General features: G+C 31.1%; 2 protein-coding genes across 2 annotated transcripts; one reads left to right on the forward strand and one right to left on the reverse strand.

Moving 5' to 3' along the window:
- Positions 1 to 1,419: 1,419 nt before the first annotated feature.
- Positions 1,420 to 3,351, reverse strand: LOC120160711. Its single transcript, XM_039171064.1, has 3 exons — positions 3,271 to 3,351; positions 2,520 to 3,215; positions 1,420 to 2,181 (listed from the first exon to the last, which is right to left on the reverse strand). Exons 2-3 carry the CDS (start codon positions 3,160 to 3,162, stop codon positions 1,547 to 1,549), a joined length of 1,278 nt encoding a protein of 425 aa, XP_039026995.1. The 5' UTR covers positions 3,163 to 3,215; positions 3,271 to 3,351; the 3' UTR covers positions 1,420 to 1,546.
- A 6,314-nt stretch (positions 3,352 to 9,665) lies between these two features.
- On the forward strand, positions 9,666 to 10,410 carry LOC120160712 (histone H2A.6). The gene is made up of 2 exons (XM_039171065.1): positions 9,666 to 9,917; positions 10,194 to 10,410. The coding sequence occupies exons 1-2, from the start codon at positions 9,729 to 9,731 to the stop codon at positions 10,404 to 10,406; spliced, it is 402 nt and encodes a 133-aa protein (XP_039026996.1). The 5' UTR covers positions 9,666 to 9,728; the 3' UTR covers positions 10,407 to 10,410.
- Positions 10,411 to 14,993: the final 4,583 nt, after the last annotated feature.

Genomic DNA, 14,993 nt, shown 5'->3' on the forward strand with positions numbered 1-14,993 from the left:
GCGAGGATCACGTGTACTCATGCTTTTGTATTAGCCAGTGGACAACATCAACATTCATTATATATTTTTGGTATAATGCCAAAATTAGCATCTACTGTTTACCAAAATGGTCATTTTGGCCTTTAAATTTTTTTCTCGAGCATTTTGGCCCCCCCAAACATTTATCAAAATAATCACTTTGACCTTTATTCTTTTATTCTGGAGCATTTTGGTCCCCCAACGTGTCATTTTAGGGTAGAAAACCTCTATTTTGGAGTGTTAACCATTTGTTAACTAATGATTATCATCAGTAGATCGACTTTTTATCCCAAAATGAAATGTTTGAGGTCCAAATGATAAAAAAAGAATATGGGCCAAAATTAGGAATGGCAACAGGGCGAGTTTTGCTCCTCCCGTCCCCGAAATGAATCCCCGCCCCCGCCCCGTCGGGGATTTTTTTTTGCCCCGAACCCGACCCGATCCCGAGAAAAAACCGTGCAATCGTAGTTTTCATAAAAAATAGAAAAAAAACGATCACAAAAAAGTTGGAAAATTAGTCTACATGATTTACAATTCAAACTACAATCACAAATTCAAACTTAATTCTAAATAATTGTCTAAACTCCAAAATAAAACACATACATAATTAAATACAAACTTGTTCCGATATTCAAATCAAACAATGAAGATGCATACGTAATACTAAGTCAAATAAAATCATCCAAAATCGTCGTGCCACTTTTGTCACTTTCTTTGGTAGTTTCCTACATTGAGAAATTTATCAAAAAATCAACCAAATTTCACTTTAATAATTATAAAAGCTAGGGTTTAGGGTTTGTATTATATAATTAATATAAAAAATATAAAATATTATATATATAATTAATATAAAAATATTATATATATAATTTATATATATATATATATATATATATATATATAATTGGGGCGGGGCATGGATACCTTGCCCCGAACCCGAACCCGAAAAAATCTCTGAATTTTATCTCGATACCCGACCCGACCCGAACTTAGCCGGGTTTCGGGTTTCCCCTTCGGGTTTGGTCGTTTTGCCATTCCTAGCCAAAATGCTAAAAAAAGAATAAGGACCCAAATGATCAGTTTGATAAACATTGGGGGCTAATTTTGGTATTTATACCTTAATTTTTTCATTGTTTTTCTTACAAGACAACACATAAACATGCTTGGATGAGTCCCATGTTCTTAATTCACTAATCAACATGACAATAATTAAACTTGTTCTCTAAGCCCTATTAAATACATAATCATCCAACTGGTTTGAATGCTTAATCAATAGTCAAATTATTATGCCATTGAATTTGATCAATTATTTTATTGTCATTCAAATCCTGAATTTGTCTGTATGTATGTGCATATCTTCATCTACAATCACAGTTCTTAAAAGAACAAAGAAGACATGAATCTGAGATGCACAAACCAGACATATTAGCAATTAACAAGAATGAGAATTCTTTCAAAAAAAAAAAAGGATTCACATAAACATCAGAGAGACAAATTCGAAGTGAAAAGCACTTGAAATTTGTTTTCTTCAAGGTTTGCAGATTACCACAAAACAAGGAAGGAGAGCTCTAGGATTGAGCAGGTAAAGTTCTTCGATGTTCGAATACAGACCGACTTTCCCGGCCAATGAATCGAATCCGGTTTGGCCTGCCATTTCTTGTATGTTCTCCAAAGGTCTATGGACTCTACCGGCTATAACTCTGCAAACTATCAGAGCTTTCCTTATAGATGGATCATCATCTTCAACAACTTGAATGGACTCATAAGCTCTTCCACTCGTGGAAGTTGTGAAAACACCGAGTCCTTCCTTGAGTTCCTTCTTGGCGGAGAATCCGTTTCGAATAATCCGACAAACACAACACTTTTCGGATATGCAAAGACTCGACGAGCCATTTAGGCCAAGAGAACACGCCACGGTCGTGCCATAGAACCTCAACAGCTCGTTTCCATCGGCAATGCACCGAGGGTGTTTCTTTGGGAGCTTGCTTGCTTTAATCTTCACCATCTCCCTGTATTCCTCGAACCGAGCCAGGGTTTTCTGCATGTTGTGGACTTTCAGAACCCTTTCGATCCGGCCACAACGGTTCTCGGACTTCAACCAACTCGTTCGACATATGATTTCAACAATCTTCCTCGATGAGTCACCTTCCACAAGCTCAGTAACTGCCATAAGATGGTGAATGCTTAACACAATGAACTAGCTTGACTTATTTGCAGAAAAATAAACTATATCTACAAAAGAGAATTTGCAGGGAACAAGAATCTAGTCCAAATTGAATGAAAAAGAACTAGGAAAAGGGTAACTAGGAAATAAGTTAAAAAGTGAACCTGTAAAGGAAAAATCTTGGATGTTCAATGGTAAAGGTAAATCTTAGAATGTTCATTTAAAAAAGGGGAGAAAAAGACTAAATTTTGTGGTGAGAGGGAGATAAGAAAACAATGGAGGAAAAGCAAAGTCCAAAAAGACAGTATTTTTAAAGAAATTCAGCCAATAAAAATACCAGCATGCTTAGAGAGATGGTGTGTTTCGGCGGCTTCCCATTTGGTAAATTGTTCTCCACATTTGTGACAAGAGATTGTAGAACATCCATTGGAGTCTGCCTCAAGTGGAACTCTATTGCTTGAATGAACATTTCCACCTCCAAATACAGAACTTTTCCTTTCTGATAAAAGGAAAGGCGATTTCCTTGGAGGAGTAGCAGAAGAATTCCTATTGGAATAATGCATTGTTGGGTGACCACCAGGCCCTGGTGTTCCAGGCATTAAGGAACCAACAAAAGTTGAGCCACCACCACCGCCTCCGCCGCCGGTGCCGCCACCATTGGTGGCACCATCTTGGAACCCTCCAAAGCCAGTGATTTTCAGCTCACACCTCGAGTTACTGAGAATGACTTCATGGGTTATCGGGTTGAGAAACTCACTGCTACCAATGGATCTCGGACTGCAACTCGGTGGCTTCTCTAAATGTCTCTTGCTTCCATGGATGACATCCTTGAGATTTGCTATGGACCTTGAACACCCAGACCTGCCTGCTTTCCTCGTCAATATTGTACTAAACTGCTTCCTGCTTTTAGGGTCATGAACATCCGATGGCTCTGATTTACAGTGTAGAGATCTCTTCAAAGAAAACCAAACTGTTGGCATATTTCTTCTTCTCCTCCTCCTCCTCCTCCAAAAACTTAAAAAACAAAAATGGATTCAACCTTGTGAAGAAATTGTTATGTCACTCTCCACCACTAGTTTTGTCATGGAATCTGGGCTTTCAAGCCTTGTATTTTACTCCTTTTCCCAACAATTTGCTTTCCATTTTTGGAACCATATGAACTCAGTAGCTCCTGTGGAAGAAAACATCATAAAAAAAGAACTGCAGCACAACACATGGTTTTTTTGTTGTTGAAAAGATTAATAAAAACGAGATAAAATAAATGTAAGCATCTTGTTCTGTACGGCAGTTCTTGCATGAAAGCTCAGCTCATCACTAACCATCATCCCATGAAAATATGTACTTCAGCCTTCTCTGATTAAATGGCTGTCCATGTAATAATAGGAAAAATAACAGATGAGCAATTGGTCACTAGGCCAAGGCTTCAAATAAAAATTTAAAAATATAGTTTAAATTCATATTTTTAAAAGTCAATTTAAATAATAGCTTAATACCATATTCAATGGTGAGATAATACGTGACATTTCTTAAGGAGCTATACTTTGAAAAAAAAACATATTTTATAATTAGACGAAAAAAATAAGAGATAATCAAAAATCATTTTAAACTCGTTTATTCTTATTTGTTTTTCAAAAATTATTTTTTAAAAATTAAAAAAATATAAATTTCAAACATTTCTATTTTAAAAACTCATATTCAAAAATAAAATCTAATTCCTAACTCTCAAAAAATAGTTTTTTTTTTTAAATCCTAAAAAAATAACAAGACCAAAGAAATTAGCAGTAACAGATAATGAGTTTTTAACATACGTAACAGATAAAATTTATTTATTTATTATTATTTTAACATGATTTTATGATAGTATTTATTTTATTTTTAATTCAGATAAAGCGCATACATAATTTACATATAATTTTATTTAAATCTAAATTATCTAAAATATATATATTATCATTTATCACTAATATCATTTATTGAATTCATAAAAGGTACGTTCAAAAAATATACCACAGGGTAAAGAAAAACAACTTTTTTTATCTTTATAACACCATTCAATCTTTATTTTAATTTTGTTTAAATATGTTTTAGTTTATGATATCTAAAATATATTAACCGAATTAATTTTTTATAAAAAAAATTATTTTTTGAAAATTATTTGATTACTTGGATAGGAAGTCTTATCCCATTTATTCTTATGATGAAAGCAATATTATTATAATTATTACCTTTGCATGGTAAGTTTATATACGGTATAGCAATTTATATTTGGAAAGTTGAAATGTAAATTAAGAGAACATTTTCCCAAGTGATTGGAGAGAGGACCGTTGACGCTAAAATTAATTGAGGTCTAATTGCGTCAGTAATCCCTGCAATGATTCGTTACCTTTTGAAATTAGTCCCTATAATCTGTAAAGATTAGACCATTGGAAAAAGTTCGTCCTTGTACAGGGACTCAATTTCAAAAAGTGATAGTACAATGACCTATTGGCAAAATTAGAACATTAGTTAAAAGTAGCTTTGCCGTGGGTGGCTTTTTAATCAACATACTCATAAAATGTCAAAAGCGTACGACGATATTTCTTTTTATCTTTCAACAAATGAAATTTATATTCAAATAAATAAAATTAAAAGAGTCTTTTAATTGAATTAATAAAACCATTCTCATCTTAAAATTTTATAATATTTAAATTTATAAAATCATATATATACACACACAGAGAATTTAAGAAAAAAGTAAGAGGTGCTCATGGCTTCCAAAATATTTTAGTCTAATAATAATTTAGATTTTTATGAATTTAAATATTGAATAATTTAGATTTGTTCCCAAATTTTGAGTATAAATATTTAATAAGGCCTTTTTATTTTCTAAAATTAATAATTTAATTTTTTTCGACGTTCAATCATGAATTTATTTGTGAGATAATTTTCATGTACGGCGGTCTAACTTAAAGCTTATTTACAGAGAATTTTAACCTACAATATTATTATGTTCAACCTTAAAAGTCATATAATTAGTAATAACATCGATTAAAAACGAGAATATTATATTGTGACGGGTTTTTAGCCTAAAATGTCACATATCTACTCTAAAAAATTATATAATTAGTAATAATTTATGTTACAATCAAACTTTTTAAGGACAACTAGATAGTTATGTAATTTACATGATTCATTATGAATAATATAATATTTTCAATTTTAACCTAAAATATTACTAAAATTATTCTAAAAATTTACGTTATTAATAAGTTTTTCCATTACAATTATTTTTAATTATTTTTTATTTTATATTAATTAATTATATTTTAATTATATACTAAGACGCAACACGTTAGCGTTTTCGAAAATAGAGTACTTAGAAATGGGAGTAAAACTCATAATTACCTTTGGACAGGCAATCTCAATGCAGCTTTTCAAAACACGCACAAATAACAATAAAGAAAAAAAAGTTGTGAAAAAGAGGCAACAAAATAAGAGTTTTAAAACGTTTTAGGATAAATTATAAATTTAATCATTCAATTTTTTCTTTTATTTTCATTTCCATCACTCAAATTCAATCAACGTAAAATTAATCTATACATATAGCTTCTTCTTTCTCCATCACCCTAATATTGGGATTTAGAATAAGATGTAGAAATTAAAAGGAATTCAAAACTAAGTTTTTTTACAAAAAAGAGAGAAAATTTTAGGGTTCATTCCATTATTTTAAAAGGAAAATGTTCATTCATAAAGCTCTTAATTATTTAACTACCAGAAATTCAATGAATAAAAAACTGAAATTTGTTAAACTTTAATGACCAAAATATGAGCAAGAAGAAAGTAGAGTGATGAAGTTTATAATTTACCTTCATTTTAGTATTTTTTTTCATTTTGTTTTTTGCTTTGTCACCTTCCACCTGTAGTTGTATTCAAGAGATGTGATTAATTGTTCAAATGGGGATAGCATTCAATGGTGTTTATGAACCAATTTAATGCTTGCACATGCCATTATGATGCTCCAACTTTGCCCTACCAAATTGCAATTATTTTTAAAGATAACAATTCAAACATTTGCAGCATTGACTAACTATAAATTGCAAATTCTACATTACAAAATACAACATCGACTAACTCTAATATATAGAAATACAATACAATTCAAAATTAAATTATGGGGGAAAAAATCACCAAAACCCAAATTAAGATTCAAATGTTGAGTTCATTTAAATTAATGGGAACAAATTGTTAAGTCAATCAGTTCAATTTATTTCTTTTATATATATTTAACCAATTAGATCTAACCACGTGACACGCATTCATGGTCTAAAATGATTTAATATTGAACATTTGATTAGTAAACTGAATTATTTTTTATATATTGTAAACATGCTTTCAATAATTAAAAGATCATATTTATTAAATTGATTAAATTAGTTGATTATGTACCAAAAACCAGTTAATCTAGGGGATGATGCACTAGATTCATTAAGAAATGTTAGCATTTCGAATACTAACGCTTGCTCATAAAAAAATGAGTTAGGAGAGTCTCTCATAATGAACCTCTATAAAACTCGATATGAAATAGTTGATCAATATATTATATACCGGTGGTTTAACGAAAAATAATAATTGATTATGTCATAAATTTCTTGACTTTGAGGCCCAAGATAGAAAATGCAGGTCTGATGTCCCATCTGGTATTTGGACTAACCCTAATTGTTTTGAAAATTGGGTTTTACCCTCTTTGAATTGCGGCCCAATATTTTGATGAAATATTTTCTATTATTTGGACTATTCAGCTCAATTGGTATAACACAAAGTTCTTAACATTGAGGTTGTGGGATCGAGTCCTACGGATGGCATTTCATAATTCAGAGGTCTTCTACGGAAGGTGCTCTTAACCTGGTGTTGGGGGCAGCCTACTATCTTACCTCCCCCTTACCCCATTACATTTGGGAACAAGGGACAACCATTTTATTTTCTATTATTTTTTCAGTTTGTGTAAACAATAAAATATTAAAAATAATTCTTATTCGTTCCTTGATATTAAAAGATACATAATCATCAATAAAGGGTGTAAATCTAAGATGATCAAAATCAAGAATCTTAACCAACAATCTGTTGGTCTAGTGAGATGTGACACTATATTTCTTAAGGTCAGGTTCGAATATTGATATTTGTGAATGAAGTAAATTAGGTTGAGAGGATCGTCTTTGCATTTGCAGTACTCGATCCATATTAGTGAGTCAATAGATCGGATACCGAGGATTATAAAAAAATATAATTAACTTGTAACATTTGAGATTAGAATTTTGCTCGTACAAAATGTAGATCAAGATCTACATGTCTAATATTGGCATGTAATATTCGATTATCACCTCCCATATCAGAACTTATTAGGGAAGATGAATATCTAGAACCTAGAGAGGTTTGGAAGATGAATTATATTCCTTTGAATATGCTTTATATGTTGACTTATTAGGTGTGTTGATATCATAACTAAGATTATGATTATTATTTGTAGACTAACATAGTATATTTATGCAGCTGTCAGTCAATAGATTTATTCCTAAAAAACATCTCAAGTTTATTAAAGGTATTGTAAATGAGTTTTGGTCGGTCGGAAACCTTCTTTATAGGAAAGTCTCTACATAGGTAGTCTTAGCAAGTAAATAAGTTAGTGAACGGAGGAGTCGTAATTTTGAAGGTATATCAATTATTTTTGGAGGTATAATAGTTATTCACATATGATTAAAGAATGTCATGAAATGACTTAACCCTGGATTTATTTGTATTCTAGTTCCCAAGATATGTTAGGATGCGTTCGGTTCACGAAATATAAAATTACCAGTGGAAATAAAAGATTATCAGGGAATAAGATTACTGAGAATGTTGTATTTTGTGTTTGGTTGGTTTAACAAGAATGCAAGAATGTCGTGTTTGGTTAAAATAATAAAATATTATTGGAATGTATATTTGATCAAATTGTCCTTATTATATATTTATTTTTTTAACAAGTTGGAAAATATTTATATATTTTATTTAAAAAATTTAAATTCATAATATATATATATATATATTATAAAATTAAAAATATAAAAAGGTTTAATGAAAGGGTAAAATTTTATTTTAACCTTTGAGCTTCATATAAAATTTTAATTATAGATTTTTTTTGTAAATCTAAAATAGTTTAAGGATAAATTTGTAATTTAACCTTCGTAGAATTTTTATTATTAAATGACAGAATAATGATATTTTTGAAAAAAAAATAATTTTAAGGGCATTTTAGTCCAAAACGCCGGTAATCATACAATACCTAAGGGAAGGGGATAATGACATTCACGTTAATATACCCCCAAAAATCACTATTAGTAATCTTACATTACCGGGAATGAGATTTCTGGCTAACCAAACGGGGGAATGTAGATTTCATTCCCATGAGAACCCCATATTCCCCCAACCAAACGCCCCTTAAAGTACACAAAGGATTTTTTTGAGAAAAAAATATTTATTTAACCTTTATCATTGTGCTGAGTAGGGGTGTAAATGAACCGAGCTTGAACAAACAAGGTTATTTTAGTGTTTGTTTGTTTAGTTTTTTAAGGTGTTCGGTTCGTGTTTGTTTAAAATTTTAATATCTTGTTCGTGTTCGTTTATTTATTTTTAAGGTGTTCGTGTTCATTTATTTAATGTTCGCGAACGTGTACGTTTTATGTTCACGAATGTGTTCATTTAGCGCACACAAGCATGTTCATTTAGTGTTCGTTTTGCGTTTATTTAGTGTTTGTTTATTGTTCGTTTATATATTCAATTTTTAGTTTTACCATTTCATTTACAAGCTAAAGAAAAATGATAAAATTACATCACTAGTGCTTAAACTCCTTAAAATTCACTATTTAAATTTCAACTTTTATAATGTGTTCAATTTAGTCTCTACCTTCACCAATATTTAAAATGTAAAAAATAAAAGAAAAAGGAGAATCGAGTAAACGAGCTTGTTTATGAACATAAATGAACAAGTCGATAAACGAGTTTATTCGTGAACATAAATGAAACCTCTATTTGTGTTCGTTCGTTTATTAAATGAACATAAAAAATTTAGTTCATACTCGTTTATTTAGCTTAATGAACGAACAGTTTAAGACATAGGCTCTCTCTTGAACCAAAGTAATTTTTGAATGAATTGATATGTAACGATAAGATAGGTTCAAATTATATATGAAGTCTACAACTGAACTATATCCAACAATAACCAAACTATTAAAAAACTGAACTATACAACTGAAGTGATTATTTGAAATCAAGGTCCCAATAAAAATTTCCCTTCTTAAATTTAACGAACCCGAAAACCCAAAGGTGGTGGAAGCGGTGTGCTGTTGCGATCTAATCCGTCTATTTGATCACCATCCAACGGATGATATAATGATCCGCTTTCTCTCTTCGCATTGGCTAGTTACTTTAAGATCTCCGCTATATATACCCAAAACAACCGGATTCTTTTATATTTTTCTTCTTCCCACGTTACTTCAAGCGCTTATATACATTAATTTCCATCCCCAGTCTAAAAATGGCTGGTCGGGGCAAGACTCTCGGATCCGGAGCGTCAAAGAAGGCAACATCGAGGAGTAGTAAGGCCGGGCTTCAGTTTCCGGTTGGTCGAATTGCTCGGTTCCTTAAAGCCGGGAAATATGCTGAACGGGTCGGAGCTGGAGCTCCGGTTTACCTCGCTGCCGTTCTTGAATATCTTGCCGCTGAGGTGCAATGTTTTCTTTTTATTATTATTTATATTTTCAATTTTTTTTGTAACCTAATCTAGGGTTTTGGGTTCTCACCTTTTTTTATTGAGAAAATTTCTTTTCGATATCACTTCTTATATCTTGAATCAACGATATTTTCAGCAAGATTATTCTGAAATCTGTTTTGTTTCTTTTGAAATTTGGGGTTTTAAAAAATATACCAAACTACAATTGAAAATTCCGTCAATTGTAAAATTTTATCAATCTCGATTGAAATCATTTGTTTATAATTCCAGGTCCTTGAGCTTGCTGGAAACGCAGCCAGAGACAACAAGAAAACCCGAATTGTGCCGCGTCATATCCAGCTTGCCGTAAGGAACGATGAAGAGCTGAGTAAACTACTGGGTGATGTGACCATTGCCAACGGTGGTGTAATGCCCAACATCCATAACCTTCTCCTCCCAAAGAAAGCTGGAACCTCCAAGGCATCCGGTGGTGATGACGATTAGATTAGATTCAAACGATCTCTCTCTGTTCTGTCATAATGCAATTCCCGAGATTGAACATTCTCGGATTTTAGTTTTGATTGTTGTTCTGTTAGTATATTTTAGGTGATTCGATGTCTTCTTTTCGATGAAAACTGAGCTTGTTTTAGAACCTAGTAGGTAGTTTAGGGTGTTGTAGTTTAAAATGTGAATATAATTAATCGTTAATCTTATTATTCCAGTTGGTTAATGGAAGAGGCTGTGACTCGTTCTTCTTGTATCATATCATTCCAAGGACTGAACATTTTGTTGCTTGTGTTGTGAAGCTGGATCTAAGCTCACCTGAAATCACTTGACCCAGTGGAAATTTTAAATTCTCTTATATTTTCTGTTTCATTTATTATTATTTTTTCATTTTTAAAAAATGTATAACTTTTCACCCTCTAAAACCTTTAATATAACTTTTAAATTCGTATTGACATTAATTTCTGTGTTTGTCTATGGTCACTGTTGATATATGTTTTCGCGTTTTTCGCATGAGTTTCAAATTAGAATAGTCACAACTCAGGTCTATATGATATGTGTTGTTCATGATTATTTTCTTTTTTTAAATAAATTTTAGGGGATAACGTTGCAACTAATCATTCAATGGTGTGGAATTATGTTAAAACCGAATATTAGCTGTATGTTCCTATTCTGCTCTAGTTTTCCTTTTACAATGGGCTCACGAGACTGTGGTCACCCCATCAAACCTACATCTCTAACATTCAAACCCCATATTCAATACCTAAACTGAACCAACCTCAAACTTAAGCCCAAATTATCCCCAACCCTTAAATTATGAAAATTAATCTTACCCGATTGTCACCCTCCTCTTCACTCAAACAACTAAAACAAAGATACTTTTATCATCAAAATCACTACCTGTTCCGCGGTGCCACCAATGCTTCAACTTAACATAACCGGAGAAAGTAGCATTGAACAGATTTGGGATTCAAACTTTAATACAAACAAACCCTGCTTTCTCTATTATTCTTTCTCCTCCAAAAACCAATGAAATTTTCCTCAAATGTTGGGTTTTAAATGAACCCTAAATTTAGTCCCATCCATAATACTTTACAGCAGCAGAATTTGACATTTTATGACGTGTTTTACCATCCAAGTTTAATCCCAATGATGAGATTTAGCAATTGGGTTGTTTTCAATGTCTTGTTCTTTATACCTTGAACAAAACAACAAAAATCTTCTTCCTTTCTCTTTTGCTGCAGGCCCCTCATATTTTTCATCCAAAATTTGTAGTTTAATAACTTTGATTACTAAAAATATTTATTATTATATATAGGGTAAATTATCCTTTTCATCCCTCAATTTTGACCTTATTCCTATTTTGTTCACTCAACTTTAAAGATTGATTTTTTCTCACTCTAACAGATTTAGATTTAGCTGACTCTATTCCCATATGTAATGGGGTGAGGGGAGGTAAGGTAGTAGGTTGCCCCCAACGGATTGAGAGCAGCTTCCGTAGAAGACCTCAGTCAGAATTATGAATTGTGGGACTCGATCCCACGACCACAAGATTAAGAGCCTTGCACTCTACCAACTGAGCTCGACGAGCAATATGACTTATTTTTTTAATATTTAAGTCGCATACTCATCTAGCCATCATTCCCAAAATTTTCGACTGTCCCACTCGACAAACTAAAAAATTACTAACCATCAGTAACAACAAGAGGAAAACAACATAAAATAACCAAAATTAAAAAAGAAAAAAGTTCACCTTTGCCTTTGGTAGATCTTCGACGATTAGAGTTTCTATTTCAAGATCCCAATGGTGAAGAGGCCCTTCTTGAGACAGAGAGCTACATATTTCTGTTCGGGCTCTATCCAATGGAAAGAGATGAAGACAAAAGAATAAGAAATCAAAGCGGTTAACTCTAGATTAGTGGAGTTTGAGGTATTTTCCAGTTAAACATACAGTAGATTGACGTTCATGAGGGAGAAAAGAGTTTGGTTGAAGATTTAGAGATTCAACGATCGCCGTCGATGATGGTGGTTGGTCGTGATGAGTGGTGATCAGAATCTGGATTGATTTGGACATGGAGAAAAAGAGAAGAAGAGAAAAAAATACTTTTATAAGGATCCAACATGACATTGTTTTGGTTTAAATTTTACTTTTCAGTATGAAGTTGAAACAAAACTGTTTTGGTATAAATTATTATGTCACCACATCATTTATAATTTAACAGTGAAATGACAAAAAAAAAATCAATCTTTAAAACTGAGAGATAAAATTAAAAAATTTGAGTGACCAAAATAGGAACGATGTCTAAGTTGAGTGATGAGAAGCATATTTTACCCATAAATATCCGTCGAGCTAAATATTTTGAACCGGCCACTTATTTAAGTAAACTAATTAGAATAATCATCTGACATGTGCTTAAAAGTGCATCCCACGCACACTGGCCAAATATAAAATCCAAAACTAATTATTTAATTAATTAATATACATTGTTTGTTGGATAAATTATAGATTAAACAAAAGTACTAAAGGACAAGAGCTTACATGCAAGACAAAGAGGAAAATGCTTTGTTAGCAATACAGAGCGTAGATCATATCAATGTTTTATTTATTTATTTATTTCAATAACTAAACTTGAGATATGAATTTTAAATAATATCAATAATTTGAGGGTTTTTTATAATAAATAAAAATTTGGGTCTTTATTTATATGGTGATTTTTAATTTGGTGACCATCAACTTTAATTTCTTAGTGTACCAAACTATATATTATTTGGCAATTGTATATTGTTTTCTTCACACCTAACGTTTTAGTTTATTTAATTAATGACACGAATCAAACTACTTTAGTAGTTAAAGAAATCATTATTATTTCAAGAGGTTTAAGGTTCGAGCATTAGAAATTGCAAGAGTGTTTGAGCTTTAGTTATCAAATGATTAAGAATCTTTAGAATGAATATTACATTGTAATCACCATAGACTAATAATTTTTTTATTTAATTAATAGTTTTTTTACCACATAGACGAATGCATTAAGCCCTCCAGGGAAGTTAAGTTCATTCCTATTATTTTAAAAAATAGTTAAATGTAGTTAAATATGTTAAGGAAAAAACCAAAAAAAAACTCATACCTATTTTTTAAGAAAAATATTAAATATTTAGATTTACGCTCTTAAATTTTGGATCCGTCACTATTTCATCATGCATTAAATAAAGAATGTTGCAAAAATAAAATAAAAAAGAAGCAATTTTCCAAGCTTAATAATACCTTGCATCATCTTCAAGTTAAAGCAGGAAATATCAGTGGACAGTTCTTTTGCTTTGCGAAGAGGCAATTCCATACCATAAAGTCAAAATTCCACCTAAATGTAACATTAACTCATCAACTTTGCTCACATGCAAAACCCTAGCTTTGTTGCTCTCTAATTTATGTTCATACATGATATTTTTTTTAACATTAAGATCTTCATATATGTTATTAACTTATTTTCATTGAGCAATTGTGTATGCAGGACGTATGAATTGTCAATAGGTTAAAAAAGTTCTGAAATATACTATTTTGTAGTTATCTCATACTATTAAAAAAATTTAAGACCATCGCACACGTTTGTATTCGTATTAACACGTATTTTTAACATGTAAACGTACATATTTTGGGGACAAAAATAAGCTTATGTTATTCTAATCCATTTTTTATTCATTTTAATCTGTCTATTTTTTTAAATTCATTCAATTTAATCCATAATTTGTCCTAAAATCATATACAACTATGCATGACTTCCATCAAGGGCAGAGCTTAGTGAGGGCCTAAAGGGGTCCCGACCCTTGTTAAAATTTATATATTCGATAAAATTTTCGTCTAATAGTATTTTGGTTCATGTAAAATTAAATATTTAAATTGAAAAAAAAATATAAGAATTTATTAAATATTTAATCAATTATGGACTGAACTAAAGAAGGATAACCTTGTGTTATCAAAATTTTTGGTCTATTAAAAATTTAGGTCATTTTAAGTTTTAATATTACACAAATTAAGTGTTATCTTGTGATTTTTGAGTTTTTTTAAATAAATCTAGGGTGAATATAAGATAATATATGTACAAAGACTCTAAACTATTTGACAATGAACGCTCATACCCTACATGCTCAGTGCTCGAACTCGAAACCTAACAACAATCCCTTAATCACTAAGGTCGTTTAGTTCGTGCTGAATTTTGAGTTTAAATACCTAAAAAGTGTTTATATTTTTTTTAAATAGTCTAATATTTCAGCCCCTATTAATATTTAGTTATGACTCCGTCACAGCTTCCATGATAATTTTTTTAATTTCAAATATGGTGATTTTGAAGAAATAAATTATTCAATAACGATTTTATAAAGTGTTATAGACTTTGACTTTATTATCGAATTATCTGATCAAATTCAGTTGACAAACAAATAATTAATTCCATGAAGAAGTTTTAAAAAAAAGGCAAGACATGAATATCAAACAATATTATAAAAGAAAGGCAGTCTTTTTTTTCCTTCTATTAGGCGAAGAACATCCATCAATGTTGGGGGTAGAGATTAAAGCTGGTAAGTGACCAAAAATAG

This window comes from Hibiscus syriacus, unplaced genomic scaffold (assembly GCF_006381635.1).
Source record: "Hibiscus syriacus cultivar Baekdansim isolate YM2019G1 unplaced genomic scaffold, ASM638163v2 tig00111392_pilon, whole genome shotgun sequence".
NCBI lineage: Eukaryota > Viridiplantae > Streptophyta > Magnoliopsida > Malvales > Malvaceae > Hibiscus > Hibiscus syriacus.